Consider the following 23,075-nt stretch of genomic DNA (forward strand, 5'->3'; position numbering starts at 1 on the left):
AGCCAGGGGGAGGCGGCATCGGGGGGCTCCGGGGGCCGGTGCTTGTGGGTGGCAGGACAGGGACAAGGGTGATTCATGCGGGAGTTTACACCCCGGGTCATCTGGCAGGGGCCCCTCACATGGCCCTCGCTGGGCCCTCCTTGCACCTCCACAAGGCTGTGCTGTTCACTTTCTACTCTGGCAGCCCCAGGGCTCCTAGGAGGCTACCCAGAGAATGGAGCTGCTGGTGGTTGCTGGAACTGGGCAGCACCCAGCCCTGATTTTTTGCACCTGGGCCCCTGAGCTCTGCATCCAACCTTGAATTCTGCATCTTGCCCTGAGCTCTGCACCTGACACCCCTGGCTGTGTGTGCACCTGCCTAGGAGCTCTGCACCTGGCCCAGGTCCTCTCTCTGAGCTTTTTTTTTTTTGCCACACTCAGCAGTGGTCAGGGCTTACTCATGACTCTGTGCTCAGGGATCACTCCTGAGGAGCTTAGAGGACCATTCAGAGTGCCAGGGATCAAACCAAGGTTGGCCATGTGCAAGGCAAATGCCCTGACCTCTGTTCTATTTCTCCAGCTCCTCTCTCTGAGCTTTGCACCTGGCTCCACAGATGACCTGAAATTACATCCCCTCCTCCAGGAAGCCTTCCCAGAGTTCTTCAACACCTCCCCCCCCCACACACACACATACTTGATCTCAAGACAGGGCATGTCTGCCTCTGCTCCTACCCCAAACTGGGGGCCCCATAGTCACCCAGCTCAGAAGCACAGGGAGTGGGTGGACAGTGTGCTGGACCCCTCCTTGGCCTGGTATCAGATCCTATTTTGTTTTCTGGGCCATATCCAGTGGTGCTCAGGGATCACTCCTGATGGTGCTTGGGGGACCCTGTGTGGTGCTGCGGAGGAACCCCAGGCCAACTGCATGCAAGGCCAGTGCCCTCCCTGCTGTTCTGTGGGCCCTTCCCAGGCACACAGCCCAGATGCAGCACTGTCCTGATTCCTTGGCACAGGGCCCTGGGAGGCCCATCTCCGCCCTCCGCTCTCCTCCTTCCTCCAGCCCCCAGCAGGACGGAAACAGTTGCTTCCTGAGTCTGCATCCTGCGGCCCTACAGGAGACCTGGGAGGCGATGTTGCCACCGCTCGCGCGGGAAGACTCACATGACTGTGTGCATGGGGGAGGAACGTGTCCAGGAGGCTGTGGCAGTGTCTGCGGGTGCACGTGACAGGGACCTCTTGTCCGGCACTGGGTGCAGACTAGTGGGTGGATTCGGCTGGATCATCCTCACCTGTCCGTCCATTCACACCCAAATGCTGGCATCGCCCACAGTCCAGGCATTTGCGATCAGTTCTTCCACTTCTCAGCCTGGCATGCTTCTGTTCATTCCTGTCTCCCTCTCTGTCCCCTCCTCCAGGCAGCCCTCCATATAGGGTAGCAGCCTCAAACAAGCGTCGTGGAGCTGAGACTGAATGAGACTGACTTGGTGTCCCAACTAAGGGCTCATCGAGGGTCTCAGCAGGGGTTTCTCAGGGCCAGTGTGTACTGACAAAGGAGACAGGTCCATCCGGCCATGTGGGTATGGGTTTATTTCTCTCTTGTACAAACGCTACAAATGCAGCAGCCCAAGAGGTGGAACACAGGTCGGAGATGCCGAGTTTAATCCCTAGGTGCTTTTTACCCTTGGCTTTTGGGGTCACACCTGGCTATGCTCAGAGGTTACTCCTGGCCGTGCTTGGGGGATCAACTTGGGTGACCTGCGTGTAAGGTAAATGCCCTACCCATTGTACTATCACTCCAGTCCCAGGTTCGAGATTCTGAGTTTGACCCCCAGCACCACGCAGGGATCCCCTATCCCCTCTAGGAGTCATCCTGAGCGCAAAACCAGGAGGGGGCCCTGACCACCGCCAGGTGTGGCCCCACACAATCCTTCAAATAAAATTGATTCTGCCACCAGAACGATGGAGCAGGTAGGGCACTGGCCTTGTACCCGGCCAACCTGGGTTTGATCCCCAGCACCCCATATGGTCACCCTGGGCACCACCAGGAACAATTCCTGAGTGCAGAGCCAGGAGTAAGCACTGAGCACTGTTGGGTATGGGACAAAAACAAAACAACAAAAAATGATTCTGCAGTCCCAGGTCCAAGATCTGACCTGGCTGCCTGAGGGAATGATGGAAAACTCTAGAAGCTGAGAGCAGCTGTGAGCCCTGGGGCATCTCCCCTGGATTTGGGGAGCACTGAGCAGGTCTGAGGAAGCCTCTTACTACAGCTCCCAGTGCACAGAATTGCCTGCAAGGGAGCTGCTAATGATCCCTGGGGAAGTCGTAAGGACCCCTAGAGGCAGGCAGAGGGCAGAAGCCTGGTGTCGACATCCCTGCAGGAAGGAAGTGAGCTGAGCTGGCTGGTCCCAGGGCAAAGGCCGAACAGGACAGGGAATTGCTGACAGGGCAGAGCTGGCTCAGAGGAGATGCACCCCGCCCCATCCTGGTCCTGCCCGTGTGAGCTCAGACCCGACCTGCTTTTAAGGGTTCCTTCTGGGAGGCCCACACAGCCAGGAAGGGCAGCACGTGCTGACCCCATACAGACTGTTCCTGACCCCCCAGAACCTGGCTCTGCAGATCTAGGATTTACAGGGGAGGGTCCCCCTCCTTCTAGAACTGAGGCGATGGTCTTGATGGTCTTTGTGGGATCGAATCCTTGGGAGAAGCCCGACCCTGCAAATATTTGCAGTGTCTGCTCCCAGCAGGCCTGATTGCAGCAGGCACTAACAACCATGGTCTTTCTCTCTCGGCATGAGTGGGGGCAGGGAGGGGACCCCAGTGGTGCTTAGGCCTCTAGGGGCTACTCCCAGAGATACTCAGTGTGGTTTGAGCCTGGTGATGCAGTCACCTGGGCCACCAGTAGTAGCCTTGGGGTAATACAAGGAGCTGGGGTCAAGCTTGGGGCCTCACATATACAAGGATGGAAGTGGGGACCAGTGCTGTTGCCTGGGACAATAACTGGAAGGCCAGGTGTCCTGGAAACTCGGTCTCAACCACTGCTCCCCACAGGCTAGGCTCTCTCAGGCCTCACTTCTCAGGGCCACAGTTGGATGGACGATGGTGCTGCTCTGAATCTGAATCATGGCTGTGAATGGAGAAGCTAAAAATCAGAGCAGAGGAGGGCTGTGGGGAGGAGGCAGGAAGAGTGGAAGAGGGCAAGACCAAGAGTGGGAGCAGGAAAGGGGGAGGAGGAAAGGATGAAAGGAGAAGAACGGGAAGCTCAGAGGGGGAGGAAGGAAGGAAGAGGAGGGGAAAGATCAGGATGGAGAGGAAGGATGGGGGAGTAGGAGGGGGAAGGGGAAGTAATGTGATAAGTAAATGGGTGGATGAATAGAGTAAAAAACAAATGGGCAGGGGCTGGAGCGATAGCACAGCGGGTAGCGCGGGTAGGGCGTTTGCCAGGTTTGCCGGGTTCATCCCCGGCATCCCATATGGTCCCCCAAGTACTGCCAGGAGCAATTCCTGAGTGCAAAGCCAGGAATAACCCCTGAGCATCGCTGGGTGTGACCCCAAAAGCAAACAAACAAACAAAAAAACCAACAACAACAAATGGGCAAATTAATAAACAGATGATTAGGTGAAGGAATGAACGATTAGGTAGATGAACAAGTCAGTGATGAACGGTGAAGCTCTGAGTCGGACAGGCGCCTCTGCTCAGGAAGGCCAACTGGGGGCTGTGGGCAGGGCATGTCCCCAGCTCCATCCCGCTGTCCTCTGAGCCCACAGCTGCCTGAAAACAAAGGGCGCCAGCTAGGGCTTTGTCATTTTTTTCCCTTCCTCAGCATGTTCTTCAATGGTTTTCCTTTCAGACTCTGCAGCAGGCAGAGTGGGGGGACACACAGGAAGAGCCCCCCCATCCGTGCCTAGCCCCCCTGTCAGCTGAGCGCCCTGTGAGGGTGGGTGTGCAGGGAGCTGAGAGCTTGGGAGGGCGCTGGCACCACTGGCCTGTAGGAGGAAGCCAGGCCCGCCAGTCTGCCCTGGCTCTGCAACCCTAAGGGTGCAGCAGGGGGTTGGTCCTGTCACCTGCTCTCTGGCACAGACGGACCTTTCTGGTGACAGTATCCCCATGTCCCCCATCCGAGGTAGGGGCAGCCCTGACAGTAGAGGGATTCAAGACCACCCCGCCTGTCACGCACAATGGAGGCACCGAGACTGGTTTCCTCTAGGTTTATTGCGACTGCGCACGGTGAGCGACATTCACAACATCCACAATCCTTAGAGCCGGAAACAAACAGAAACACCTGAAACTCTCATTCCGGAACAGCACAAAATATCTTCTAGGTTTGCCCGAGGCCCCCGAACACTTGAGTTGGCAGATGATGCCTGGGCTGGAAACAAGCCAGAAACGTAAGCACTCGAAGAGATGAGCTGCTCCCAGAAGCCGCTGTCCTTGGGAGAGTCTGGAGCTAGAAGGACAAGAGAGACAGTGACCGGGCCCAGGTCCCGACTGTGCTGTGCGCTTGCACAGGCCCCCACCACAGTCAGGCTCCAGCAGGCGGCCTTCTGGGGGCTGCCCACCAGGGGCAGAGCCACACCCCAGGGGTTTCTAGAGCATCTGAGAAGAGTGGAGAAAGGCAAGGATGAGCCACGAGGCCCAGAGCAGGCAGCGTGCGGAGAGCACTGCCCAGGCCTCGGAGGGCAGCCGCTGGAAGGCTCAGCAAAGAGCAGATGATCCACATCTGGGCTCCTCACGCTCCGCAGGCCAGGCCAGCCCCAGGGCCTCAAAGACCTGCAGGTTGCCAAGATAACGAAGTGAAAGGAAGCACGCAGAGCCCGGGGCTGCCCCGAGACAACAGGACACACAGACCAGAGAGATGCTCCAGGTTAGAGCGCTGGCTCTGAGAGAACAGGACTTCTGAACAGCTGGTAAGATTGTCCGAGGCAGCAACTCCCTCAGGGTCCCCAAGCAAGGATCGGCAGGATGCCCATTTCCTCGATTTTAGCACCAAGAAACTGAGGCCACTGCTGTCAGGGGTGCTGAGAGCAGAACGCAGCAGCAGCTGCGGGCCGCCCTGAGGCTGCTCCTAGGAAAACATCTCTGCAAGGAGGCGCCCCAGGCGCACACCCCACCCTGCAGCAGACTCTGTGGGCATGAGCTTCCCTGGGGATTTGTGACATGCACAGATTCGGGGTGCTTTCAATCATACCACTGATGTGTGGCTGTCCTCTGGGCACAGTGAGATGTCACTCCACATAGAGATGTCACTCCACATAACCCTGGGCTCCTCCATCAAGGACACCCTTGGGGAGCACCTCTGCACACACCCCGGTCAGAAGTCAGTGAGAGACACCGCCCCCCATGGAGGGAGCTGCAAACCTAACCCTCAGGGTGGCATCCTGAGGATTGAGCACTCTGGGCCGCTGCCAGCAGGAAAGAGGGGAAAGGCAGAAGCAGATCAGAGCTGGAGCACTTTGATAAGAAAGAGAAAAGCCAGTGGCAGCTGTGCAGAGACTGCGGGCGTTTGGGTACACACCAAACCGTAAGTGGGCACTGGCTCCAGGGCGGCTGCAGGCGGAGGTGGCGTTTTAAAGTAATTGCTGCTTCGAGCCTGATCTCTCTCACCAATGGCTCTGATCTATGCGGGAGAGAAGGAGTCAGTTTAATGGGGGGCTGGAGAGGAGAAGCAGGAAGGCAAGCAGAAAGAGAAGAGATGAGGCCGTGGAGTCTGAGGGCCTTCCTAAGGAAAAGCGGGGTGGTGCAGGGCCACTAAGCTGCAGCCTGGTGCCCTTGCTCCCCTGCAGGGCGTGGCTCACGCACCTATTTGTTGGCTCGCTTGTGTCTGTACATCTGCATCATCCGCTGGCGGAACTCATCAAACGTGTCTTCCTGGTGTTCCTGCCCGGCGGTGCCCAAGCCTGTCCCTTCTGAGGCAGTTGCCCTGGGGAGTGAAACGGACATGACTCAGAGTCAGGTCCAGGCAGGACAGTGCAAGGGACAGGTGACATTGTGACAGTCAGGGAAAGAGAAAAGCCCCTACAGGTGTGAGGCTCAGTAGTAAGGAAATGCCCGCAGAACCATCTGGGGGCTGGCACTGGAATGACTAAGTGCTCATGGGGTCCAGAAAAGGGAGCGAGGTTCTGGGTGTAGCTGCTACCCAACCAGAGAGGCACAATGGGGCCTTAGCTGCCGTTGGGCTCCCAGACCCAGTTGGCCCCTTTCTGGAACAAAGTTCTGGAGCGTTGCTCTCGAGAACTCCCTTCTTAAACAAATCACTGCAAAGATCCTAGCTAATTGCATGCAGGGCTCTGGTAGTCCCAGCAAGCACCTGGAAAAGACCAGGACCCCCAGAGTCAGCCTCAGCTGCTCCCCAGCCCACCCCCATCCAGGGTGCAGAGAAGCTTGGTGCCCCTGCGCCCGCATACACGCTGACGGGGTCCCTGATGCCCTCGCTGCAGGAGCCCAGGCCGTGGCCCTCCTTCCAGCCCATCTTCTGCAGCATCTGGAAGCCCAAGTTCTTGCCCGTCAGCTTCTGCTGAGCAAACTCCAGGTCCTTGGGTTTCTAGGAGAGAAAGGCAAGCCGGCTGCAGAGAAGGCCTGGGGGACTGTCCCCTCCTCCCAGAGATCTGGGATGCACATGCACCATCTCCAGCAGGTGTCAATGGAAGGGGGAGAGACAGACAGGGGTGGTGGCGGTCGATACTGAAGGCACACATGGGCACACGACAGGCTCAGTGGGGCCAGCAGCAGCTAGCACAGGGCACACAGGGACTGAGGAAAGGCGCCTGAGCCCATTCAGCTCTCACACTCAACTTTGCACCAACACCCCATCCATTATTTTTTGGGTTTTGGGCCACATCAGGAGGTGCTCAGGAATTGCTCCTGGTGTGTCGGGGGGACCATATGGAGTGCCAGCGATTGAACCTGGGCTGGCTCTGTGTAAGGCGAGTGCCCTACCTGCTGTCCTATTTCTCTGGCCCCATTCCCCCATTCCTGTCGCTTTGGACCCTGCTCATAGCTGATGAGGCCCAGACACATGCTGCCAGCGGAGCTTGTGTGCTGGGACCACACCCCTGGCCATCACGTAGTCCTTGGCCAGGCCACCATTCTTGGGTGCTAAGTGCTGGGCTCAGCACTCTGGATGCCATCTGGCTGCCTTGGCCCAGTGTCCTTTGGAGTAGATAATCGAGGACTTCAGAACCCAGCTGGCTCACCTTCTCAGTGGACATGGGTTGTCCCTGTGGCCTGTCGTAAGCGATGCGAACCGGTTCATGGACTAGAAGATAAGAGTGACACACACATATACGCATGAACCAGATGAACCAGAGGATGCGGGTGGCTGTGTTCCCTGGGGGACACATGGTGGCTCTGACACCAAGCATGTGGAGCTTCCCCAGGCCTGCAGAAGCTGTGTCACTTGTGGATGGAACTACAAGAGCTCTAGCAGCTGGAACTATTCCTCCACAACTGAAGTCCACGGAGAACTTTCTGCTTAGAACACATGCCTCATGTGAGGTCCTGGGCTCCATTCCACTCCCCTCCTGCCTCCCTGCCAAAGGAAATACTAATCCTTAACCCATGTTTTAGGCCTGGAGGCACTGTGGGGCTTAGAATCCAATCCCTATGTCCATCTGAGCAAGTACCCCTGTGTCCAAGCAAACATCCCCGTGTCCTAACAAGCATCCCAGTGTCTGTTTCTGCAAGCATCCCCGTATCCTAACAAGCATCCCCGTGTCCTAACGAGCATCCTGGTGTCTGTCTCAGCAAGCATCCCTGTGTCCTGCATGGGCTGGGCAGGGTCCTGGCAACTCTGCTCTCTGAGGTGCCTGACACTGTAAGTGAGTTCCAGTCACTCCACTGCCAAGTGCGTGTGTGCGCGCTCCACAGCAAAGGGGTGTGGTCTCTGTAAGGCAAGCAAGACTGAAGAGACAAGTGTGCGCTGCAGCCAGGAAGCAGTCTCCGGGAAGCAGGGTGAGGTGCAGTGTGGTGGGGGGCCCGGGCCAGCACTGCCACACTGTGCATGTTTGGCTGAGAGTGACCCTGCAGCTCCAAGGCAAACCTCGCAGCAGCACAGTTGGTCTGGTGTGTCAACTCCTGACCAGGCAGGGGCTCGACCCCATCACTGCAGCAGCAGTAACATGGATAGAACATGAACCAAAGGAGGCCAGGAGAGGGCTCGAGGCTGAAACATAGGCTCTGCAGGCAGGGGGCCAGGATTCAGCCCCTGGTACTGGGAGGAGTGATCCCCATGCACTGGGATTAATATAGTCCCTGCACACTAGGTGTGGCTCTCCCATCAAACAAACATCAATCTAAGAGGTAAGAGAACCCAAACAGCCTCCTCCCCCAACTCCATCCCCAAAGGGCACCACCGCCACCTAGGACAAGGCCAACGAGGGCCCAGGTTGAAGCCATTTAAGGCACAGGGACATTCCACCAAGATGTGAGGATGCAGGACACAGGTGTTGGGAGACCGGCACTCCCACAAGTCCTTTAGAACCATCAGCCCTGTGACAGCAGGTCCCAGGCTGGCTGGAAGGTGAAGTCTGGGTGGGTGAGGGCAGAAGAAGGTGAGGGCACTGAAAGGCCAGACAGCAGCCCCCTGACAGTGTGAGAAAGCAAAGCTTCCTTCCAGGCAGGAGAGCCGGCTGTGGGGGCTGGGGAGGTCCTGTAACCAGCTGAGCACTCACCTTTGGGCTCCTGGATGAGACATAATCTCTTGGGGGCTGGAATCATGCCCACCTTCAGGGACTTGCTGCTGACCCTCTTCCGGGGAAAGCAGGCCCCTGGCGCAGCCTGGGACGACGTTGCCGAGCCTGCTGGGCCCTCGTCGGCTGCCTCGCTCGGGATGCAATCGGTAGGGGGGCTGCCCTCAGAGCCCTCTGACTTGGCCACGACTCCTGTAGGCCTTGGGACGCCTCCGTCCTCCTCTCTCTCTTCCTCCTCCTCAGGCATAGGCTCTGGGCTGTCCAGCTTGTCCTCCTGCTGTGGGGGCTCCCCCTCAGACTTGGGATCCAGGGCACACCACTGCCCATCCTCCTGCTCACCAGCGTGAACGCTCCGAGGAGCCGAGGGGAAACAAATCGAGGGGCACAGCTCCAAGACTTTCTGACGATAGAATTTGAAAGCTGAGCTGTTCTGGTCATGGAGAAACCTTGGAAAAGGAGGAATGAGGAGAGTTAGCCGGGGCCTCTGAGTCATCTCACCCGCTGGAATGTCAGGCAGGCTGGCCTGGCTGCAGTGGGCGAAGAACAGTGGCCGGGCCACTGACTCCTGCCAACTCACAGATGTCTGAAGAGGGTTACTCATGTCATGGGGAAGCCAGGACTGAAGAGGATGAAGAGCTTTAGGGGGTGGGGGGTGGAGAAACAAGCCCTCAGCCCCCTGGGGCCAGCAGTCTGTTGCGACATCAGAGATCCCTGGAGCATGACAGACAGTCTGACTCCCAGACAGAAACACTTGGCCCACAGCACTGGCTCTGGGGCGCACCAGGCTGTCTAGGGCTGCAGTGCTCTCAGGGAACACCAGGGGAACTGCACACGCTCAAGGTAGGGCCCAGATAGCACAGGTAGGAATGCCTCCCTGGAAGGGACAGCAAGGAAGGGATGCAGGTGGACTTGCTGAACAGCATGCTCAAGAGCCTGTTAAGGAACAGTGCTAGGAGCACTGGCCATCGCAGACACTGTGCTCCAGCCACTTAGGGCTCTGATAACGCCTGCAGAGACCAGATACTGGCCGTGAACACCCACTGCACACACATGGTCTAGAAGAAAGCGGATATCTGTGACCGAGTGTGGTCCTTTCCAGGTCCCAAGGGAGAGGTGAGAATGTGTCGCGCAGAGGATGAGGGGTGGAGAGAGGAAACAGCTGACAGGTGGGGGGAAAGGACTGGGGCACAAGCCAGGTGTGCACAGGGCAGTGGGTTTGAGCCCTGGCACCACCAGATGAGCCCTGGTGGCCCCAACACCACTGGAGAGACTTAAACCCAAACAAGCGACCAACCAAACAGAAGGGCCTTGGAGACATGGAGGAAAACAAAGATCCATTCCCAAAGGCCCAGTGGCACTGTAAAAGGGGAGGAGAGAGTGTTTGGCCTCTGGGAGCCACATCCAGTTGGAGGCAAGCCAGGACCAGGATGAGAAGCTCAGGATGGAGGCACAGCTGCGGGGGTGGGGGGTGAGTGGGCACAGGTTCCAGTCCTAAGCAACACCTGGCACTCCTGCCCACTAGGAGGAGCCTCTGCACACCTCTACGTGCAACCCAAGAACAAAACCAAGAATGTCTGGCTTCAGAGAGAAAACTCATATTTCACATGTGAGGCCTTCTATTAAAGAACATAGACAGGCCTGGGAGATAGGACAGGGCTGGAGGGGTAGGGGACAGGACATAGCGGGGGAACCTTTGCCGTGCATATAGTCAACCTGGGTTCAATCTCCGGCACCCCAAAGAGTTCCCAGAGCTCCACCAGGAGTGATCCCTGAGTGAAGAGCCAAGAATAAGTAAGCCCTGAGCACCGCTGGGTGTGGCCCCCAAACAACTACAGACAGGCTGGCAGGGAGCAGGAGGCAAGAAGGGGAGGGGGGGAGCTGGCTGGACCCTAAGCACACACAAACACCAACACTCTCTCTGCTTTTCTGTAGTTTATAGAGGTTCCTCTCCCCACTCCAGAATTTCTCCAGCAGGGCCCAAGAGCAGCACGTGTACAGCTGTGACTTAGGCATGGGTGACAGTGTCTGGGGGTGACACATATGAATCACTTGAGTCTCCAGAGGTGGCGCATACCTACCAAAGGTCAGGGTTGTCAGTGCTATTTTCTATGCTGAATTGTTCAATCTCCGGCCCCACCTGAGCGACAAACTTGGCCAGTTTCTCTGCAGTCTCCATTGTCTTCATGTCAACTATAAGACAGAGGAAGAATCAGATATTGGGTCCTGGCCACCACTTCCAGAGATGTGAGACTACAGTCTCACCGAGGCCATGTGGCTCTGTAACTGTTTCTACAGGGCTGGGGTACAATAAGTCTACATGGGAACAAAATCCAGCCAGCTACACAGTCTCCTGTGACTGTCCTGTGAGTCTGGGGGCCTGGGAACATCATTGGAACCACCTGCTGCAATGGGGTGGACGCCCACTGTGGGCCCTGTGTGCCGCCCCCCTCTACTGTCCCTTCACTGCTGAACGGGATGCTGGCGAGGCCAGTCTTATCCCCATAGGAGAAGGGAGGCAAGAGAAAGAAGGAGTGAGGAAAAAAAGTGCAGGGTGCTGACCTTGGCACAGAGACAGATCTGGGTGGGGGTAGCCTGCAGGACCAGACGGAGCAAGAATGGGACACGGGTCCAAGCACTCATGACCCTAAGCATGGAACAGCACAGCCTTGAGGGATGAATAACTTCCTGGATAGGGGCATGAGGCAATGCCAACCCAGGATGGGGAAGAGTATGACAGGGATATAGGCCACCCAACGCCTCTCTCCAATATGTTCCCCTGGAAGCCGGAGGGGAAAGGGCCTCTATGTGTGCACCACGCAGGCCAGCTCACCTGCAGTGGCCGCCTCTGTTGGGGCTGCACACGAAGGGAGAGGGACTCACCATCAGCAGATCTGGGCGAGGAGGGCTGAGGTGCATCGGAGATGGCCAGTCCTGCTGAGGCTCCTGGGCTGGGCTTCAGAGGAGAGGGCCCCGCTGGGTCAGGGCAGGCTTTGGCATCATTGCTTCTGTCCAGGTGGGGTAGTTGCTTTCCTGGCGGGGCGCCTGGGCCCTGCTGGCCATGGTGCTTCAGTCTGGTGCCCGAGGAGAGGAGGGTCTGGGTGCCAGTGGTCACTCTCCTTGCCTTCCAGCCCCGCAGCCCTTGGGCACGCAGCAGTCCGCGCCGACGCCCTGGGAGGAGCCTCTTCTTGAGGCCCCGGACAGCCCGCGCATACAGCATGGCTCGGACTGCACACTCTGCAGCCAGGGGGTTCCCATCTGCTCCTGCTGAGGTCTGGCTCTTCCGCTGCACTTCAGCCAGCTTCAGCTTATAGTACTTGTACTCCAGGCTGCGGTCATCAGACAGAAACCTAGGTGACACAAAGGGCAGCAGGACAGTAACTGAAACACCATCAGTTCCCTGCATCAGTTTCTGTAAACCCTGGCTGCGTGACAACCTCTCTGCTGGACCAATGGCTGTGTCAGACACCCTTGAACCCCAGAGCCTCAGAGGTGGGGGTGAGGGATGGCTCCACGCTGTCAAGCAGGCCTGCATAACAGGATGTTGACAGCATAAAGCAGGTGTCACTCCTGGATGCCGCTGGGGTAAACATATCCTACAAGTGGTCAGGAGTCTGGGCCCCACTGATCCTCATGTCCTCCATGAAACCAGGTGCCAACATCTCCACGAGGACAGAGCAGAGAAAACCTAGGTGGCATGGCGGGGCAGGGTCGCGTGGGAAACAACTCTGTGCCCATCCCACTGTGCTGCAGGGCATCTCGGACCCTCTGGAGTCAGGGAGCCCTGCGTGGCCAGGCCTGACCATTGGCTGGGCGGACAGCAGACAGCAGAGGGCGCTACATGCTTCTCTCCCTGATGTGCCACCATGCTTGCCAGAGCAGAAGGGAGTCAGTGCCCAGGAGAGGATCTCAGAGCTGCCCTGGATCTGAGACTGAGGACGCCATCACGTGTCCTTCTGTCCCTTTCCACCAGTTCCCAGAAGCCTTCCAATAGGAGCAATGACCTTGGCTGAAGGAACAGGTAAGGCACTTACTCTGCACGTGGCCGACCCAGGTTCAATCCTCAAAATCCCATATGGTCCCCTGAGCACTGCCAGGAGTGATTCCTCAGTGCAGAGCCAGGAGTAATCCCTGAGTATTGCTGGGTGTAGCCCCAAAACCAAACCAACCAACCAACAAACAAACAAACAAAGCAAAACAATCTAAACCAAACTGAGAGATGAGGATTTGACTCAGCAGTCAGCACCTGTCTCATATATGTGAAGCCCAGGTTCACCCCCAATACTAGCTAGGAACCCCTGAAATGTGTTCCACCTCCAGTAAGGAAAGAACGGCTGAATAACCCGAGGCCCTGCTCCAGCCGGTGGACAGGTCCACTCATGATGATGGCAGACAGAAGCACAATCGCCTCCCGGCCTGGCCTGAGGAATAGGCCACATCATCAGACTGTCACACCACAGGACAAAGGTAAACTCACAGGGAATGCAGTGAGCAGGAGTGGAAGCCGATCCCTGTCAGTGGATGGTGGGGGGCGTGTCACAGACTGCTCTCCCCAACTGTTCTTCATTTTCCCTTTCATTTTTGAAGAAAGTCTTTGAGCCACACCTGCAGTGCTCAGGGCTTACTCCTAGCTCTGCACTGAGGGGTCACTCCTGGTGGTGCTTGGGGGACCGAAGGAGGATAGGGATCAGTCCCATGTCAGCCATACTCCAGGCAAGTGTCTTACCTGCTGCACTCTCTCTCCAGACCCTGTTCTTCACTTCTCCTGATAATGAGTGAGTACTGGCCAGATTCATGAGAAAAACGTTTTCTGAAGTTGCTCAATTCATGTAAAAAGGCTCCAATGCAAAAATTAAAAAAGGGGGGCTGGAGCGATAGCACAGTGGGTAGGGCATTTGCCTTGCACGCGGCAGACCCAGGTTCGATTCCCAGCATCCCATATGGTCCCCTGAGCATCACCAGGGGTAATTCCTGAGTGCAGAGCTAGGAGTAACCCCTGTGCACCACCGGGTGTGACCCAAAAAGAAAAAAAAAGGTTCCAATGCAAAAGAGACAGGACAGCTTTGTAAAAGACAGCAGCAGATCACGGACAGACATCAGCACGTTGAGATTCTTTGCACATGCCTCTCACCTCCCTGGGACAAGTATGGCCTCTGCTGTACACAGTGTGCAAGCTCTGGAGAGCCACAGTCAGGTGAGTGTGACCACCAGCCAGCATGTGTGCAACACTGGGGCTGGAGAGACAGTACAGTGGGATGGGGCGCCGGATCCCGCCATCTCACATAGTCCCCCCAGAGCACTGCCAGGAGTGATCCCTGAGCATGACCTATGCTCAGGATTAAGCCCTGAGCATCACTGGGTATGGCCCCAAAACAAAACTAAAAATGTACAAAGCCCAGCAAGTCCAGCAACGCCAGCAAGCACGGCAACCAGATGAGTGACCTCCCGCATCCTCTGCAGTTGAGCACAAATACATAACCCCATCACTGTGACAACAAAAGGAAAGGGGAGAGACAAGCAGTGAATGCTTCTGAACAATGGAAAGCTAAAGGAAGGCGGTACTACCAAGGCCACACCAGGCCTGCAGCTGGGCAGGGCTGGCAACCAGGAGCACTGATATATCATCCCCTGAGTTCCCTGCACGGGCTCACCCTCTGCCATATGTTCCCCCAAGGCCCCTAAAAAGTTGCACGGACTCAGGGTAACATGTGCAGACCTACCAGTAAGCAGGGTCCTCCCTGAGGAGGGCTCTCTCTCTGGGGGACAGGCTGCCTCCGATGATGCGCGAGACCAGCTGGTCAATGGCGTCCACCACCTTGTGATCTGCTCGTTGGGGTACCACTGTAACAAAGAGGGCTTTTCTGAGAAAAGTACAGAGTCACATGGGGTCTTGGAAAGACCAGCAGAGTCAGGGCTTAGGATGAGTCAGGGGTCAACACTCACCAGGGACCAGCATTGAAGGGAGAAAGCCCCCTACTGACCAACATGCAAATATCTTTTCAAACTCTAAGCACAGCCCTGAGGGGACAGTCACAGCTGAGTGGCCATACAGACCTATAAATGCAACTTTGCTATGAAGCTTTAAGTCATAGTCATGTGAGAAACCAGCACCACATATGGCGGTAATCCCTGAGTACAGAGTCAGGAGTAGGCCCTGAGCACCACTGGGTGTTGCCCCCCCCCAAGAAAAGCCAAAAAATGGCCCCCAGGTTGGCCCAGCAAAAACCTCCACTAAGAAGCCAAAAAGTGGCTCCCAGGTTTGGTCTAGCAAGCCTCCTTTATGGCTTGCTAGAATAGCTCTTTTATGAAGAGATTTTATTATTTTTATTTTTTTATTTTTTATTTTTTTTGCTTTTTGGGTCACACCTGGAGATGCACAGGGGTTACTCCTGGCTCTGCACTCAGGAATCACCCCTGGCCGTGCTCAGGGGACCATATGGGATGCTGGGATTCGAACCCGGGTCGGCCTCGTGCAAGGCAAACGCCCTACCCGCTGTGCTATCGCTCCAGCCCCTATGAAGAGATTTTAAAATAAATACACTACTGGGACTAGAGAGAGTACAGCGGGGAGGGCACTGGCCTTGCACATGGCCAACCTGGGATTGATCCCTGGCATCCTATATGGTTCCCCAAGCCCAACCAATAACGATCCCTGGGCACAGAACCAGGAGTAAACCCTGAGCACCGCTGGTGTGGCCCCAAAACCTAAAAAGAAGAAAACTATGCAACTACTAACAAGTCCAACCATAGACACCATCCAAGGATTTTGTTTTGTTTTGCAGTGCCAGGAATCAGAGCCAAGGACTAACACATGCAAAGCAAATGCTCCACAGCTGAGCCCCAGCCCCAGCCCAGCCAGCATTTCTCACAGAAGTCAGTGGCACGAGGCAGAACACGAGATGCTGGCGCCATCTACGGGCCACCTGGACACAAACCCAAGCTTTGCAGCTGCTAATACTCAGGGCCTAGCTCTGAGGCTTAGAGGCCTCAAAGACAGCAGCACAAAAGTCCAAGATTGCAGTGGAGGTGACCTCAGGATCACCAGCCATAAAGCACAGAGAAGAGCCTGGGACAAGGGCTAGAGTGACAGCACAGTGGGAAGGGCACTTGCCTTGTATGTGACCGACCCAGGTATGATCCCTGGCATCCCCTACGGTGCCCCCATCCCTGCCAAGAGTGATCCCTGAGTGCAGAGGCATGACCCAAAACCAAACAAACAAAATGGAATCACAATGACTAGAAAGTCTGCTGCTTTCCTTACCATCACTCAGACCACATGGAGCACTGGCCTGAGTTTCCTCACTCGTAGGAGGAACAGTTTTTTCTTCCTCTTGATGCAGCTCAGGTTCCGCCTTCTTGATCTGCAGCGGAAACCCACTGCTGACCAGCCAGGCCTTCAGGTGATCGATGTACTCCCTCCCGAACAGAGTGGAGTCCTCGAAGTTTGGGAATGCGGCTGGAGAGGGAGCAATGTCTTGGAGGCCAACAGCCTCCAAGATCTTCTCTTGTCGAAAGGATGAGGCCAAGGAGAAGGTCTGTCCCAAAAGGGCCAGAGATTTCCGGCAGAGAGAATTGGTGGTCTCCAGGGCCACAGCCAAGTCCAGGGGGTTGCTGAGGGTCTTCATCTTGACGCTCAGCTCGTAGGCATTGCAGGCCATGAGCAAGGGCGTGACGCTCTTCAGCAGCCGGTCCTGAAGCCTCATGATGTACTTGTCGAAAGGCTTGATGATTTCAAAAAAGCAATTTTTGGTCTTCACAGCACCTTTATCTAAAAGCATGTTTAAAAACTCATTATCAACTCTTGGTGTTTTCAAAGCAGCGTGCTTTAAAAATTTGATAGTAAAAAAGCAAAAATCTCGGTGCTCAGGTTTTAAAGAGCATTTGAACGAGGCGAGCATTTTGGCACAGGTTTCGGTTTCAAGTTCAAAGAGAGTCTGAAAAAGCTGAGAAAATTTAACATCATCTTTTATGGTGTGGAATCCTGCCCACTTGATTATTTCTATTCCAAATCTTGAAAAAACGTCAGACTTATCTATGAGGTCAAAGCTCATCTTCCTTCTGGGAAGTCGAATATCCTTCAGGTGGAGGCCCAAAGGGATCTTCGGAGTGGGAAACTGGATGTCTTCCATCCCTGGGTTTGTCCCCAGGGTCACATCAGAACCTGGTATGGGTTTCTGGATTTGATTCGTGCCCTGAGTTTTAGGGGACACTCGATTTACAGCAGGTATTTTTTGGGGGCTCACATTTCTCAGTGTGACAAGTTTCCCAGCCCCCACTTTAGGGGTGAGCAGGCCCTGAGTCTCCCCTTTTCCTTGGCGGGTGCCCTCCTGGTCAATAATCTTGAGACTTCGGCCAGCAGCCCTGAGCACAGAATTGGCCTCTCCCTGACGGTCCACATCATAATCTCGACCCTCCTTTTCCAGACACTCTTTCTCAATTAGCCTGGAAGAGCCAAAGTCCTCCAGTAGGGCCGAAGGACCAAGACTACACTCCTGTGCCCAAGAGGATTCTTGGGAAACGGTGTGGCCAAAGCCCTGCTTCCACGAGCCCCGGAATGCAAATTTCCAATCCTGAGAGCGGAAATGTCCTGATTTCCGGTGGCCAAAGATCTGATCTCGGGAGTCAGGGTGGGAGAATTCCAGATCCCGGCCACATTCTTTGCGGAAGTAACTGTTGTCACTTACAGAAGGGTTGCTTGATCTGAAGGAAGATCCTGGAAATACACCACCTCTCCCAGAGCCTCGTGATCGAGCTACAGAGCCACTTCGAGAATATCTGCTGTCACCGGGAACATCCTCATACACATCTGCTCTGGCTCTTGGGGCTGTCCTTAGAAGGTCTGAAATAAATGATCCAAAAGAAACACAAAGGGGGCCGGAGCGATAGTACAGTGGGTGGGGCATTTGCCTTACAGAACTGGGGTCAATCCCATATGGTCCCCCGAGCACTGCCAAGAGTAATTCCTGTGTGCAGAGTCAGGAGTAACCCTGAGCATCGCCGGGTGTGACCCAAAAAGCCAAAACCACCCCCAAAACTCACAAAAGTAATACTTTATTTATTTATTTATTTATTTATTTTTTTTCTTTTTGGGTCACACCTGGCGATGCACAGGGGTTACTCCTGGCTCTGCACTCAGGAATTACCCCTGGCCGTGCTCAGGGGACCATATGGGATGCTGGGATTTGAACCCGGGTCGGCCGCGTGCAAGGCAAACGCCCTACCCGCTGTGCTATCTCTCCAGCCCCAAAGTAATACTTTAGATCAGAAGCTGTAAATCGTCTTTGGACCCCAGTAAGCAGGAGTTTAATCTGCTTGAATGTGTTTCACAAATTCATCTGTGTTGCCAACATGTGAAATTCACGTGGTTTTATTTAAATATTGTAAAAGCCACAGGCCTACATGCTTTGGCCGGCATCAGCCAGACAGGCGCAGTGAGAGCAGGCACAGCCCACTTCCACGTGGCTCTGAGTTACCTATGCTCAGCACACCAAGCACCTGCCCGCATGGTTCCTTGGAAGGGCTCAAGAAAAGTGAAATGGAGAGGAAGGGAGGTCAAACAATGCTCAAGAAAAGTGAAATGGAGAGGAAGGGAGATCATTCAAGGGGCCAGAGCACATGATCTGCACAGTGGAGACCTGGGTTCGACATGCTCTTGGCCAGCATGTTCCCCCAGCACTGTTGGGTCCCTCTGAGCACCAAGTCAGGAGCAGCCCCTGAGCTCCACCAGGTGTGGCCCAAAAGCCAAACCAATAAAACAAGTGAGTTGGAAGCAGAGAAGAAGGAAAGGAGCAGATAAACTAGCCACAGGGATGGGCCCTGAGGAGAGAAAGTGTGAATGTCTGTGCTCTTCAGTGAAGGAGTCAACAGGTCCCTGGGCTGGCTGCTCCCTGTGGAGACCCATCAGCGGCCAGCAACAGGAGCACAGCACAGGCACAAGCAGACAGTGGACCTCAGGGAGACTTCAAAGGAGTCTCCAAATCTATCACCTCCTCACAAATGGTAAGAAAATAAGAAAAGGTGAGGTTCACAGGGAAGTATTTGCCCAGAGGCCACAGGAATCCAGAGCTGTTGCTAATCCAGCTCTAATCAATCAGAACTCACCGTGTGTGAGCACAGGGAAAGGAGACAGCAAAGCCACTGCACTTCCTGGCCCTGAGCAGTACCACATTCTCAGGCTCTTGTGTTGCATTGGGCCACCAGGTAGGCTGGCAGCTCATTGCAAACAATGAGCTCAATCTTCCAAGTAAGAGCAGTGCCAACACCAAGCAGGAAGTGGGAAAAGCTGTCCAGGCCAGGTGGCTCTGAATGGCAGAGGCCTGTAGTGAGTGGGGAGCCCCCAAATGGGAACAGCAGGGGACTGATGTGGAAATGGAAGCAAGGGGACAAAGTAGGAGGAAGGTGGCTCCTAAGTTCTACTAACACTGAAGTCCCCCAGATCCCAGCAAACTTAATAAACTAAAAAATGTGGCCTGGACAGCAGATTTCCAAAAGGTGTCCAGGTGTGGGGCCAGGTCAGGCAGGTTGCACAGGGGTGCAGGAATATGTCTTGCATGCAGCTGATCCTGGCTCAATCCCTGACACTATGTGGTCATCCAAACACTGTGTGGATGTTCAGGGGCCCTATAGGCCTTAGAGCACTGCTGGGGGAGCCTGGTAATTCCCAGCTCCACAGGGCCTGCGCAGCACCACATCCCCAGGCTCTTGCATTGTGTCACCAGCTAGGTTGTCAGAGAACTACCCAGAGGGAACCCCAGACCTCCCGCACACTACTTGGAAAGCCCACCATCCCCCAAAAAAGTAAAATACCCACCTCCTAATAAAGTTTCCATAGGAGTCTAAAAAGTTAGTGAGTCATACTGATAGAAGATGTGGGACAGAAACAGATGAAGTCAGAGAGTGACCTGCAGGACACAGACCTCAGGAGTGGAGGTAGCTCTAGGGCTCATCCATGTGCCAGGGAAAAATCAGGGTACAGTATTGGGAGCTGGCATCTACAATCTGCGCCTCAGAATCTCCCAATGATTCCCAAGGCACTGCAAGTTCAGAAATGTGCAGGGAAACAGAAAACAAGGCCAGTCAGCGGTGCAGGCAGCTCTGTGGCAGAAGCCGGCGCTCCTGGATGATCTCAGAACCATCTGACTTCCTGCTGGGTTTCTAGTCTTTTCCTCTCCACACCCACAATCTCTCTGCAGGTACTAAAATACACATTGACACCTGTCTCCAGTTAAAAGACACAGCTCTCTGTCTCTCAGATTTGAGTAAAATGAAGAAGGAGCTGACTGCTCAAGGGAAGGATGCAGTAAGAACTGACTGGCACTGTCCAGAGGTGCAGCAGGGAGGAGGAACTCTGGACAGCAAAGTGTTCTTTTTCATGGGTAGCCCCTGAAAAACTTTATCTGCCCTTAAATAAGGAATAGAAGTGCAGAAGGGGTGGGCAGTTTGCCCAAAACACAGAAATCCTCCTGTGCTAGCTCTAAACACAGCCCCATGCCACACTCACCTTCCAGCCCCCAAAACCAAGCACCTTCATTTACCTTGAGTTTTAAACGGGAGAGTGTCACCCACAGCCTCGCCAGTGGGATCCATGTGGTACCGGTCAGCTTTCTCCTGAAGCACAGCATCCAAGGTCTCCTGTGAAATTCGCCTTGTTGTCATGTTTCTCCAACCTGTAGCGAGAGAAAAAGGCCACTAAGAGGACAGTTGTTGCCCCCAGGGCCTACTATGTCACTGGATCCGATAAGCAGTAAGGCAGTAACCCAGCATCCAGCCTGAACTGCATAGGCAGCCACACTGCTTTAAAGGGGCTTCTCCTCGCAAGAAGTTCCTAGGTGGGGTGGGAATGAGACTACAGGAGAGAGAGCACTTGCCTAGCACGCAGCTGACCCAAATCCAATTCCTGGTACTTCACATGGTTCCTCAAGTCCTGGTAGGGGTGATCCCTGAGTGCACAGCAAGGTGTAAGCCCTGAGCACTGAAGAGTGTGGCCCCAAATCAAAACTGAACAGTTACCAGGCACAGGTTGGAGATTTTGCTTAAAGACAAGTTTTGCATACAGGAGACAGGAGGTCAGTGCCCAGAACTGCATGGTCCCAACACTCCTGGGACAACCCGAGCACCACTGGTGTGCCTCCCACCAAAAAATTAGCACTGTCAGTTATAGCTATAGCAGCCAATGAGCACTGCTAGGCTTATGCAATGAACTGCATGGTTGAGCATGAAAACCACTTAAGAGAACTCACCCAAAAGAACTTCACAGGTAGGCTGTACACCTGAGCTTTTTTTTGGGGGGTGGGGTGTTGGGGCCACATCTGGCAATGCTTAGGGCTGACTCCAACTCTGTACTCCTGGCAGTGCTCAGGGGCCATATGGGATGTGGGGGATGGAACTTGGGTCAGTCCTGTGCAAGGCAAGGTACCCTACCCACTGCACTTTCTCTCTAGCCCAACCACTGAAACTATGTAAACTATGTTTGATTTTGTTTGGTTTACATTCTGTGATGCTCAGGGGTTACTGCTCATGGTGAACTGGAATCAGCCACATGCAAGGAAAGAGCCTCTGGCTCTTTTCTCTCTCCAACCCAATCTCTGTGAACTGAAGGAAAAACAAGAAGCTCACAGGTCTGTGCTGGCTAGGAAGGAGCAATAGGACCTTGAACAATTAACTTTCCTTCTCTGTGTCCATTTGATTGCAATCCCTTAAAAGACTCTTCAACTTACTTAACATACCACCCATCTTTTGGGGGGAGGGGGGAAATGCCATTCAGCACCCTGAAATCTTCCTTTATGCTACCAAATGACACAATTGCACTGGAGGTTACTACTGCACCCCAGGGGGCAATATAGCCCACTTTTTTTTTAAGAGGAGGGCCCCCAAAGAGCAGTGCTCAGTGCCTACTCCTAGCTCTACACTCAGGGATCACTCCTAGTGGGCTGGGGGTTCATATGAGGTGCTGGGGATTGAATGCAGGTCAACTGCATACAGAGTAAATACCCTCCCTGCTATACTCAGGTCACTTTGGGAAAAAATGTGTTCAAAGCCTGTGCCCCAGAGCCAGGGAGATGGCTCAGGGGCCCAGGGTGGGCAAAGGAGAGGCTGGGCCCTATTGCAGGGTCCAGAAAACACACTACCATTTCCAGCCTGGGCACCCCAAGAAAAACCAACAACACTGCTCCAGAAACGCAGTAGTATGGGTGTAGCTGGTATAGCAGCACCCCTAGCTGGACTTGACAGCAGAGTGCCAGGGTGCCAACAACCTCTGCTGAGAACAGAGGGGGACACGTGACCATCTCTCCTCCGTGGCTTGGTGGGAGGGAGCACCAGCTTCAGAGGGGGCGAGAGAAGGACCCCGTGCAGGTGATGGCGGGGGTGGGAGAGCGTGCTGGGCTCCCCACGTCACCATCAGCCGTCACCATCAGCCGCAACTCGCCTGCAAAAGGGGTCCCTAACTACACGACACAAAAGAGTAAAAAGGTTGACTCGGGCTCTGTGGTGACCCCTCCAAGGTCAGACCCCCACTCAATCTGGCAGGCGGGACTGCAGGGTAGGGGCCACGCCCAGAACCTGGAGCGGAATCTGAGGAGCAGCCGCAGAGCCTGGGGAGGCCACTCAGGGGTGGGGGGTCCCTCCCACCTCGGAATGTGAACCCCGCCTTCCACCATCATTGCTCCCAACCATCACACTCCGGGTGGGGAGTGGCTGTGCCTTGGATTCCCAGGAGGGAAAAGCAGGGTTCTGGGTTTCCCCTTCCCCCATCTCTGCAATGGGCAGCTCCGATGGGGGTGTGTGGGGGGGTGAAACCAGCTGACACGGTTAGGGGGGTCACGCAAGGGGAACGGTGAGTGACCGAGCGCTCCTCCCACCCCGAGAACCACACCTCCTCCCCGCCCCCACCCGCTTGGGCAACGGGGCACCGGAAAAGGGGCGTCAGGCCCTGGAGGACACACTGCCCCGCGGCCCTCCAAGGCCAAGCCCCCCACTCGGCTCCCCTCCTCGCTCCCATCCCCCTCCCCCCTTCCCCCTCAGCCCGTTGCCGGGCCCGAACCCCACCGTGCAGTCGTCCCGGCCGCCCGCCCCCCTCGCGGCTCCCCTCAGCCCAACCCCCCACCACAGCCCGGGCCCCTCGGCCCTCAGCCCGGCCTCTCACCCCAGCCCCAGGCCGGCCCCTCACCCCGGACCCCGCCCCTCCGCCGCGCCCCGCCCGGCCCCTCACCCCAAGCCCACCGCGCGCGGAGCCGCCCCCGCCGCCGCCTCAGGCTCCGCAGGCTCGGCCGCCGCCGCGCGGGGCGGGGACATGCAAATGAGCCAACCGTCTCCGCAGCGTCTCGCCGCGCAGGCGCAAGCCGCCTCCGAGCCAGGGCACGCAGGCGCAGGTTGCCGCCGCCGCGCCCGAGTGCGCAGGCGCACTGCACCAC

The 23,075-nt window shown here is 55.6% G+C and overlaps 1 protein-coding gene across 3 annotated transcripts; it reads right to left on the bottom strand.

Annotated features, from left to right (window-relative positions):
- Nucleotides 1-4,174: 4,174 nt before the first annotated feature.
- SUGP2 (SURP and G-patch domain containing 2) lies at nt 4,175-23,007 on the bottom strand. Of its 3 annotated transcripts, XR_008628501.1 has the most exons (12): nt 22,874-22,993; nt 20,199-20,330; nt 15,926-17,503; nt 14,385-14,505; nt 11,548-12,014; nt 10,746-10,857; nt 8,650-9,113; nt 7,174-7,235; nt 6,385-6,521; nt 5,780-5,900; nt 5,496-5,597; nt 4,175-4,427 (listed from the first exon to the last, which is right to left on the bottom strand). XR_008628501.1 is itself a non-coding variant. In XM_055126167.1 (11 exons), exons 2-10 carry the CDS (start codon nt 20,317-20,319, stop codon nt 5,780-5,782), a joined length of 3,183 nt encoding a protein of 1,060 aa, XP_054982142.1. In that variant the 5' UTR covers nt 20,320-20,330; nt 22,885-23,007; the 3' UTR covers nt 4,175-4,427. The 3 variants fall into 3 exon arrangements, 2 of the variants coding, with proteins under 2 accessions (XP_054982142.1, XP_004616698.2); XM_055126167.1 differs by lacking the exon at nt 5,496-5,597 and having other exon boundaries at nt 22,885-23,007; XM_004616641.2 differs by lacking the exon at nt 5,496-5,597 and having other exon boundaries at nt 22,874-22,992.
- Nucleotides 23,008-23,075: the final 68 nt, after the last annotated feature.

This window comes from Sorex araneus, chromosome 2 (genome assembly GCF_027595985.1).
Source record: "Sorex araneus isolate mSorAra2 chromosome 2, mSorAra2.pri, whole genome shotgun sequence".
Taxonomy (NCBI): domain Eukaryota; kingdom Metazoa; phylum Chordata; class Mammalia; order Eulipotyphla; family Soricidae; genus Sorex; species Sorex araneus.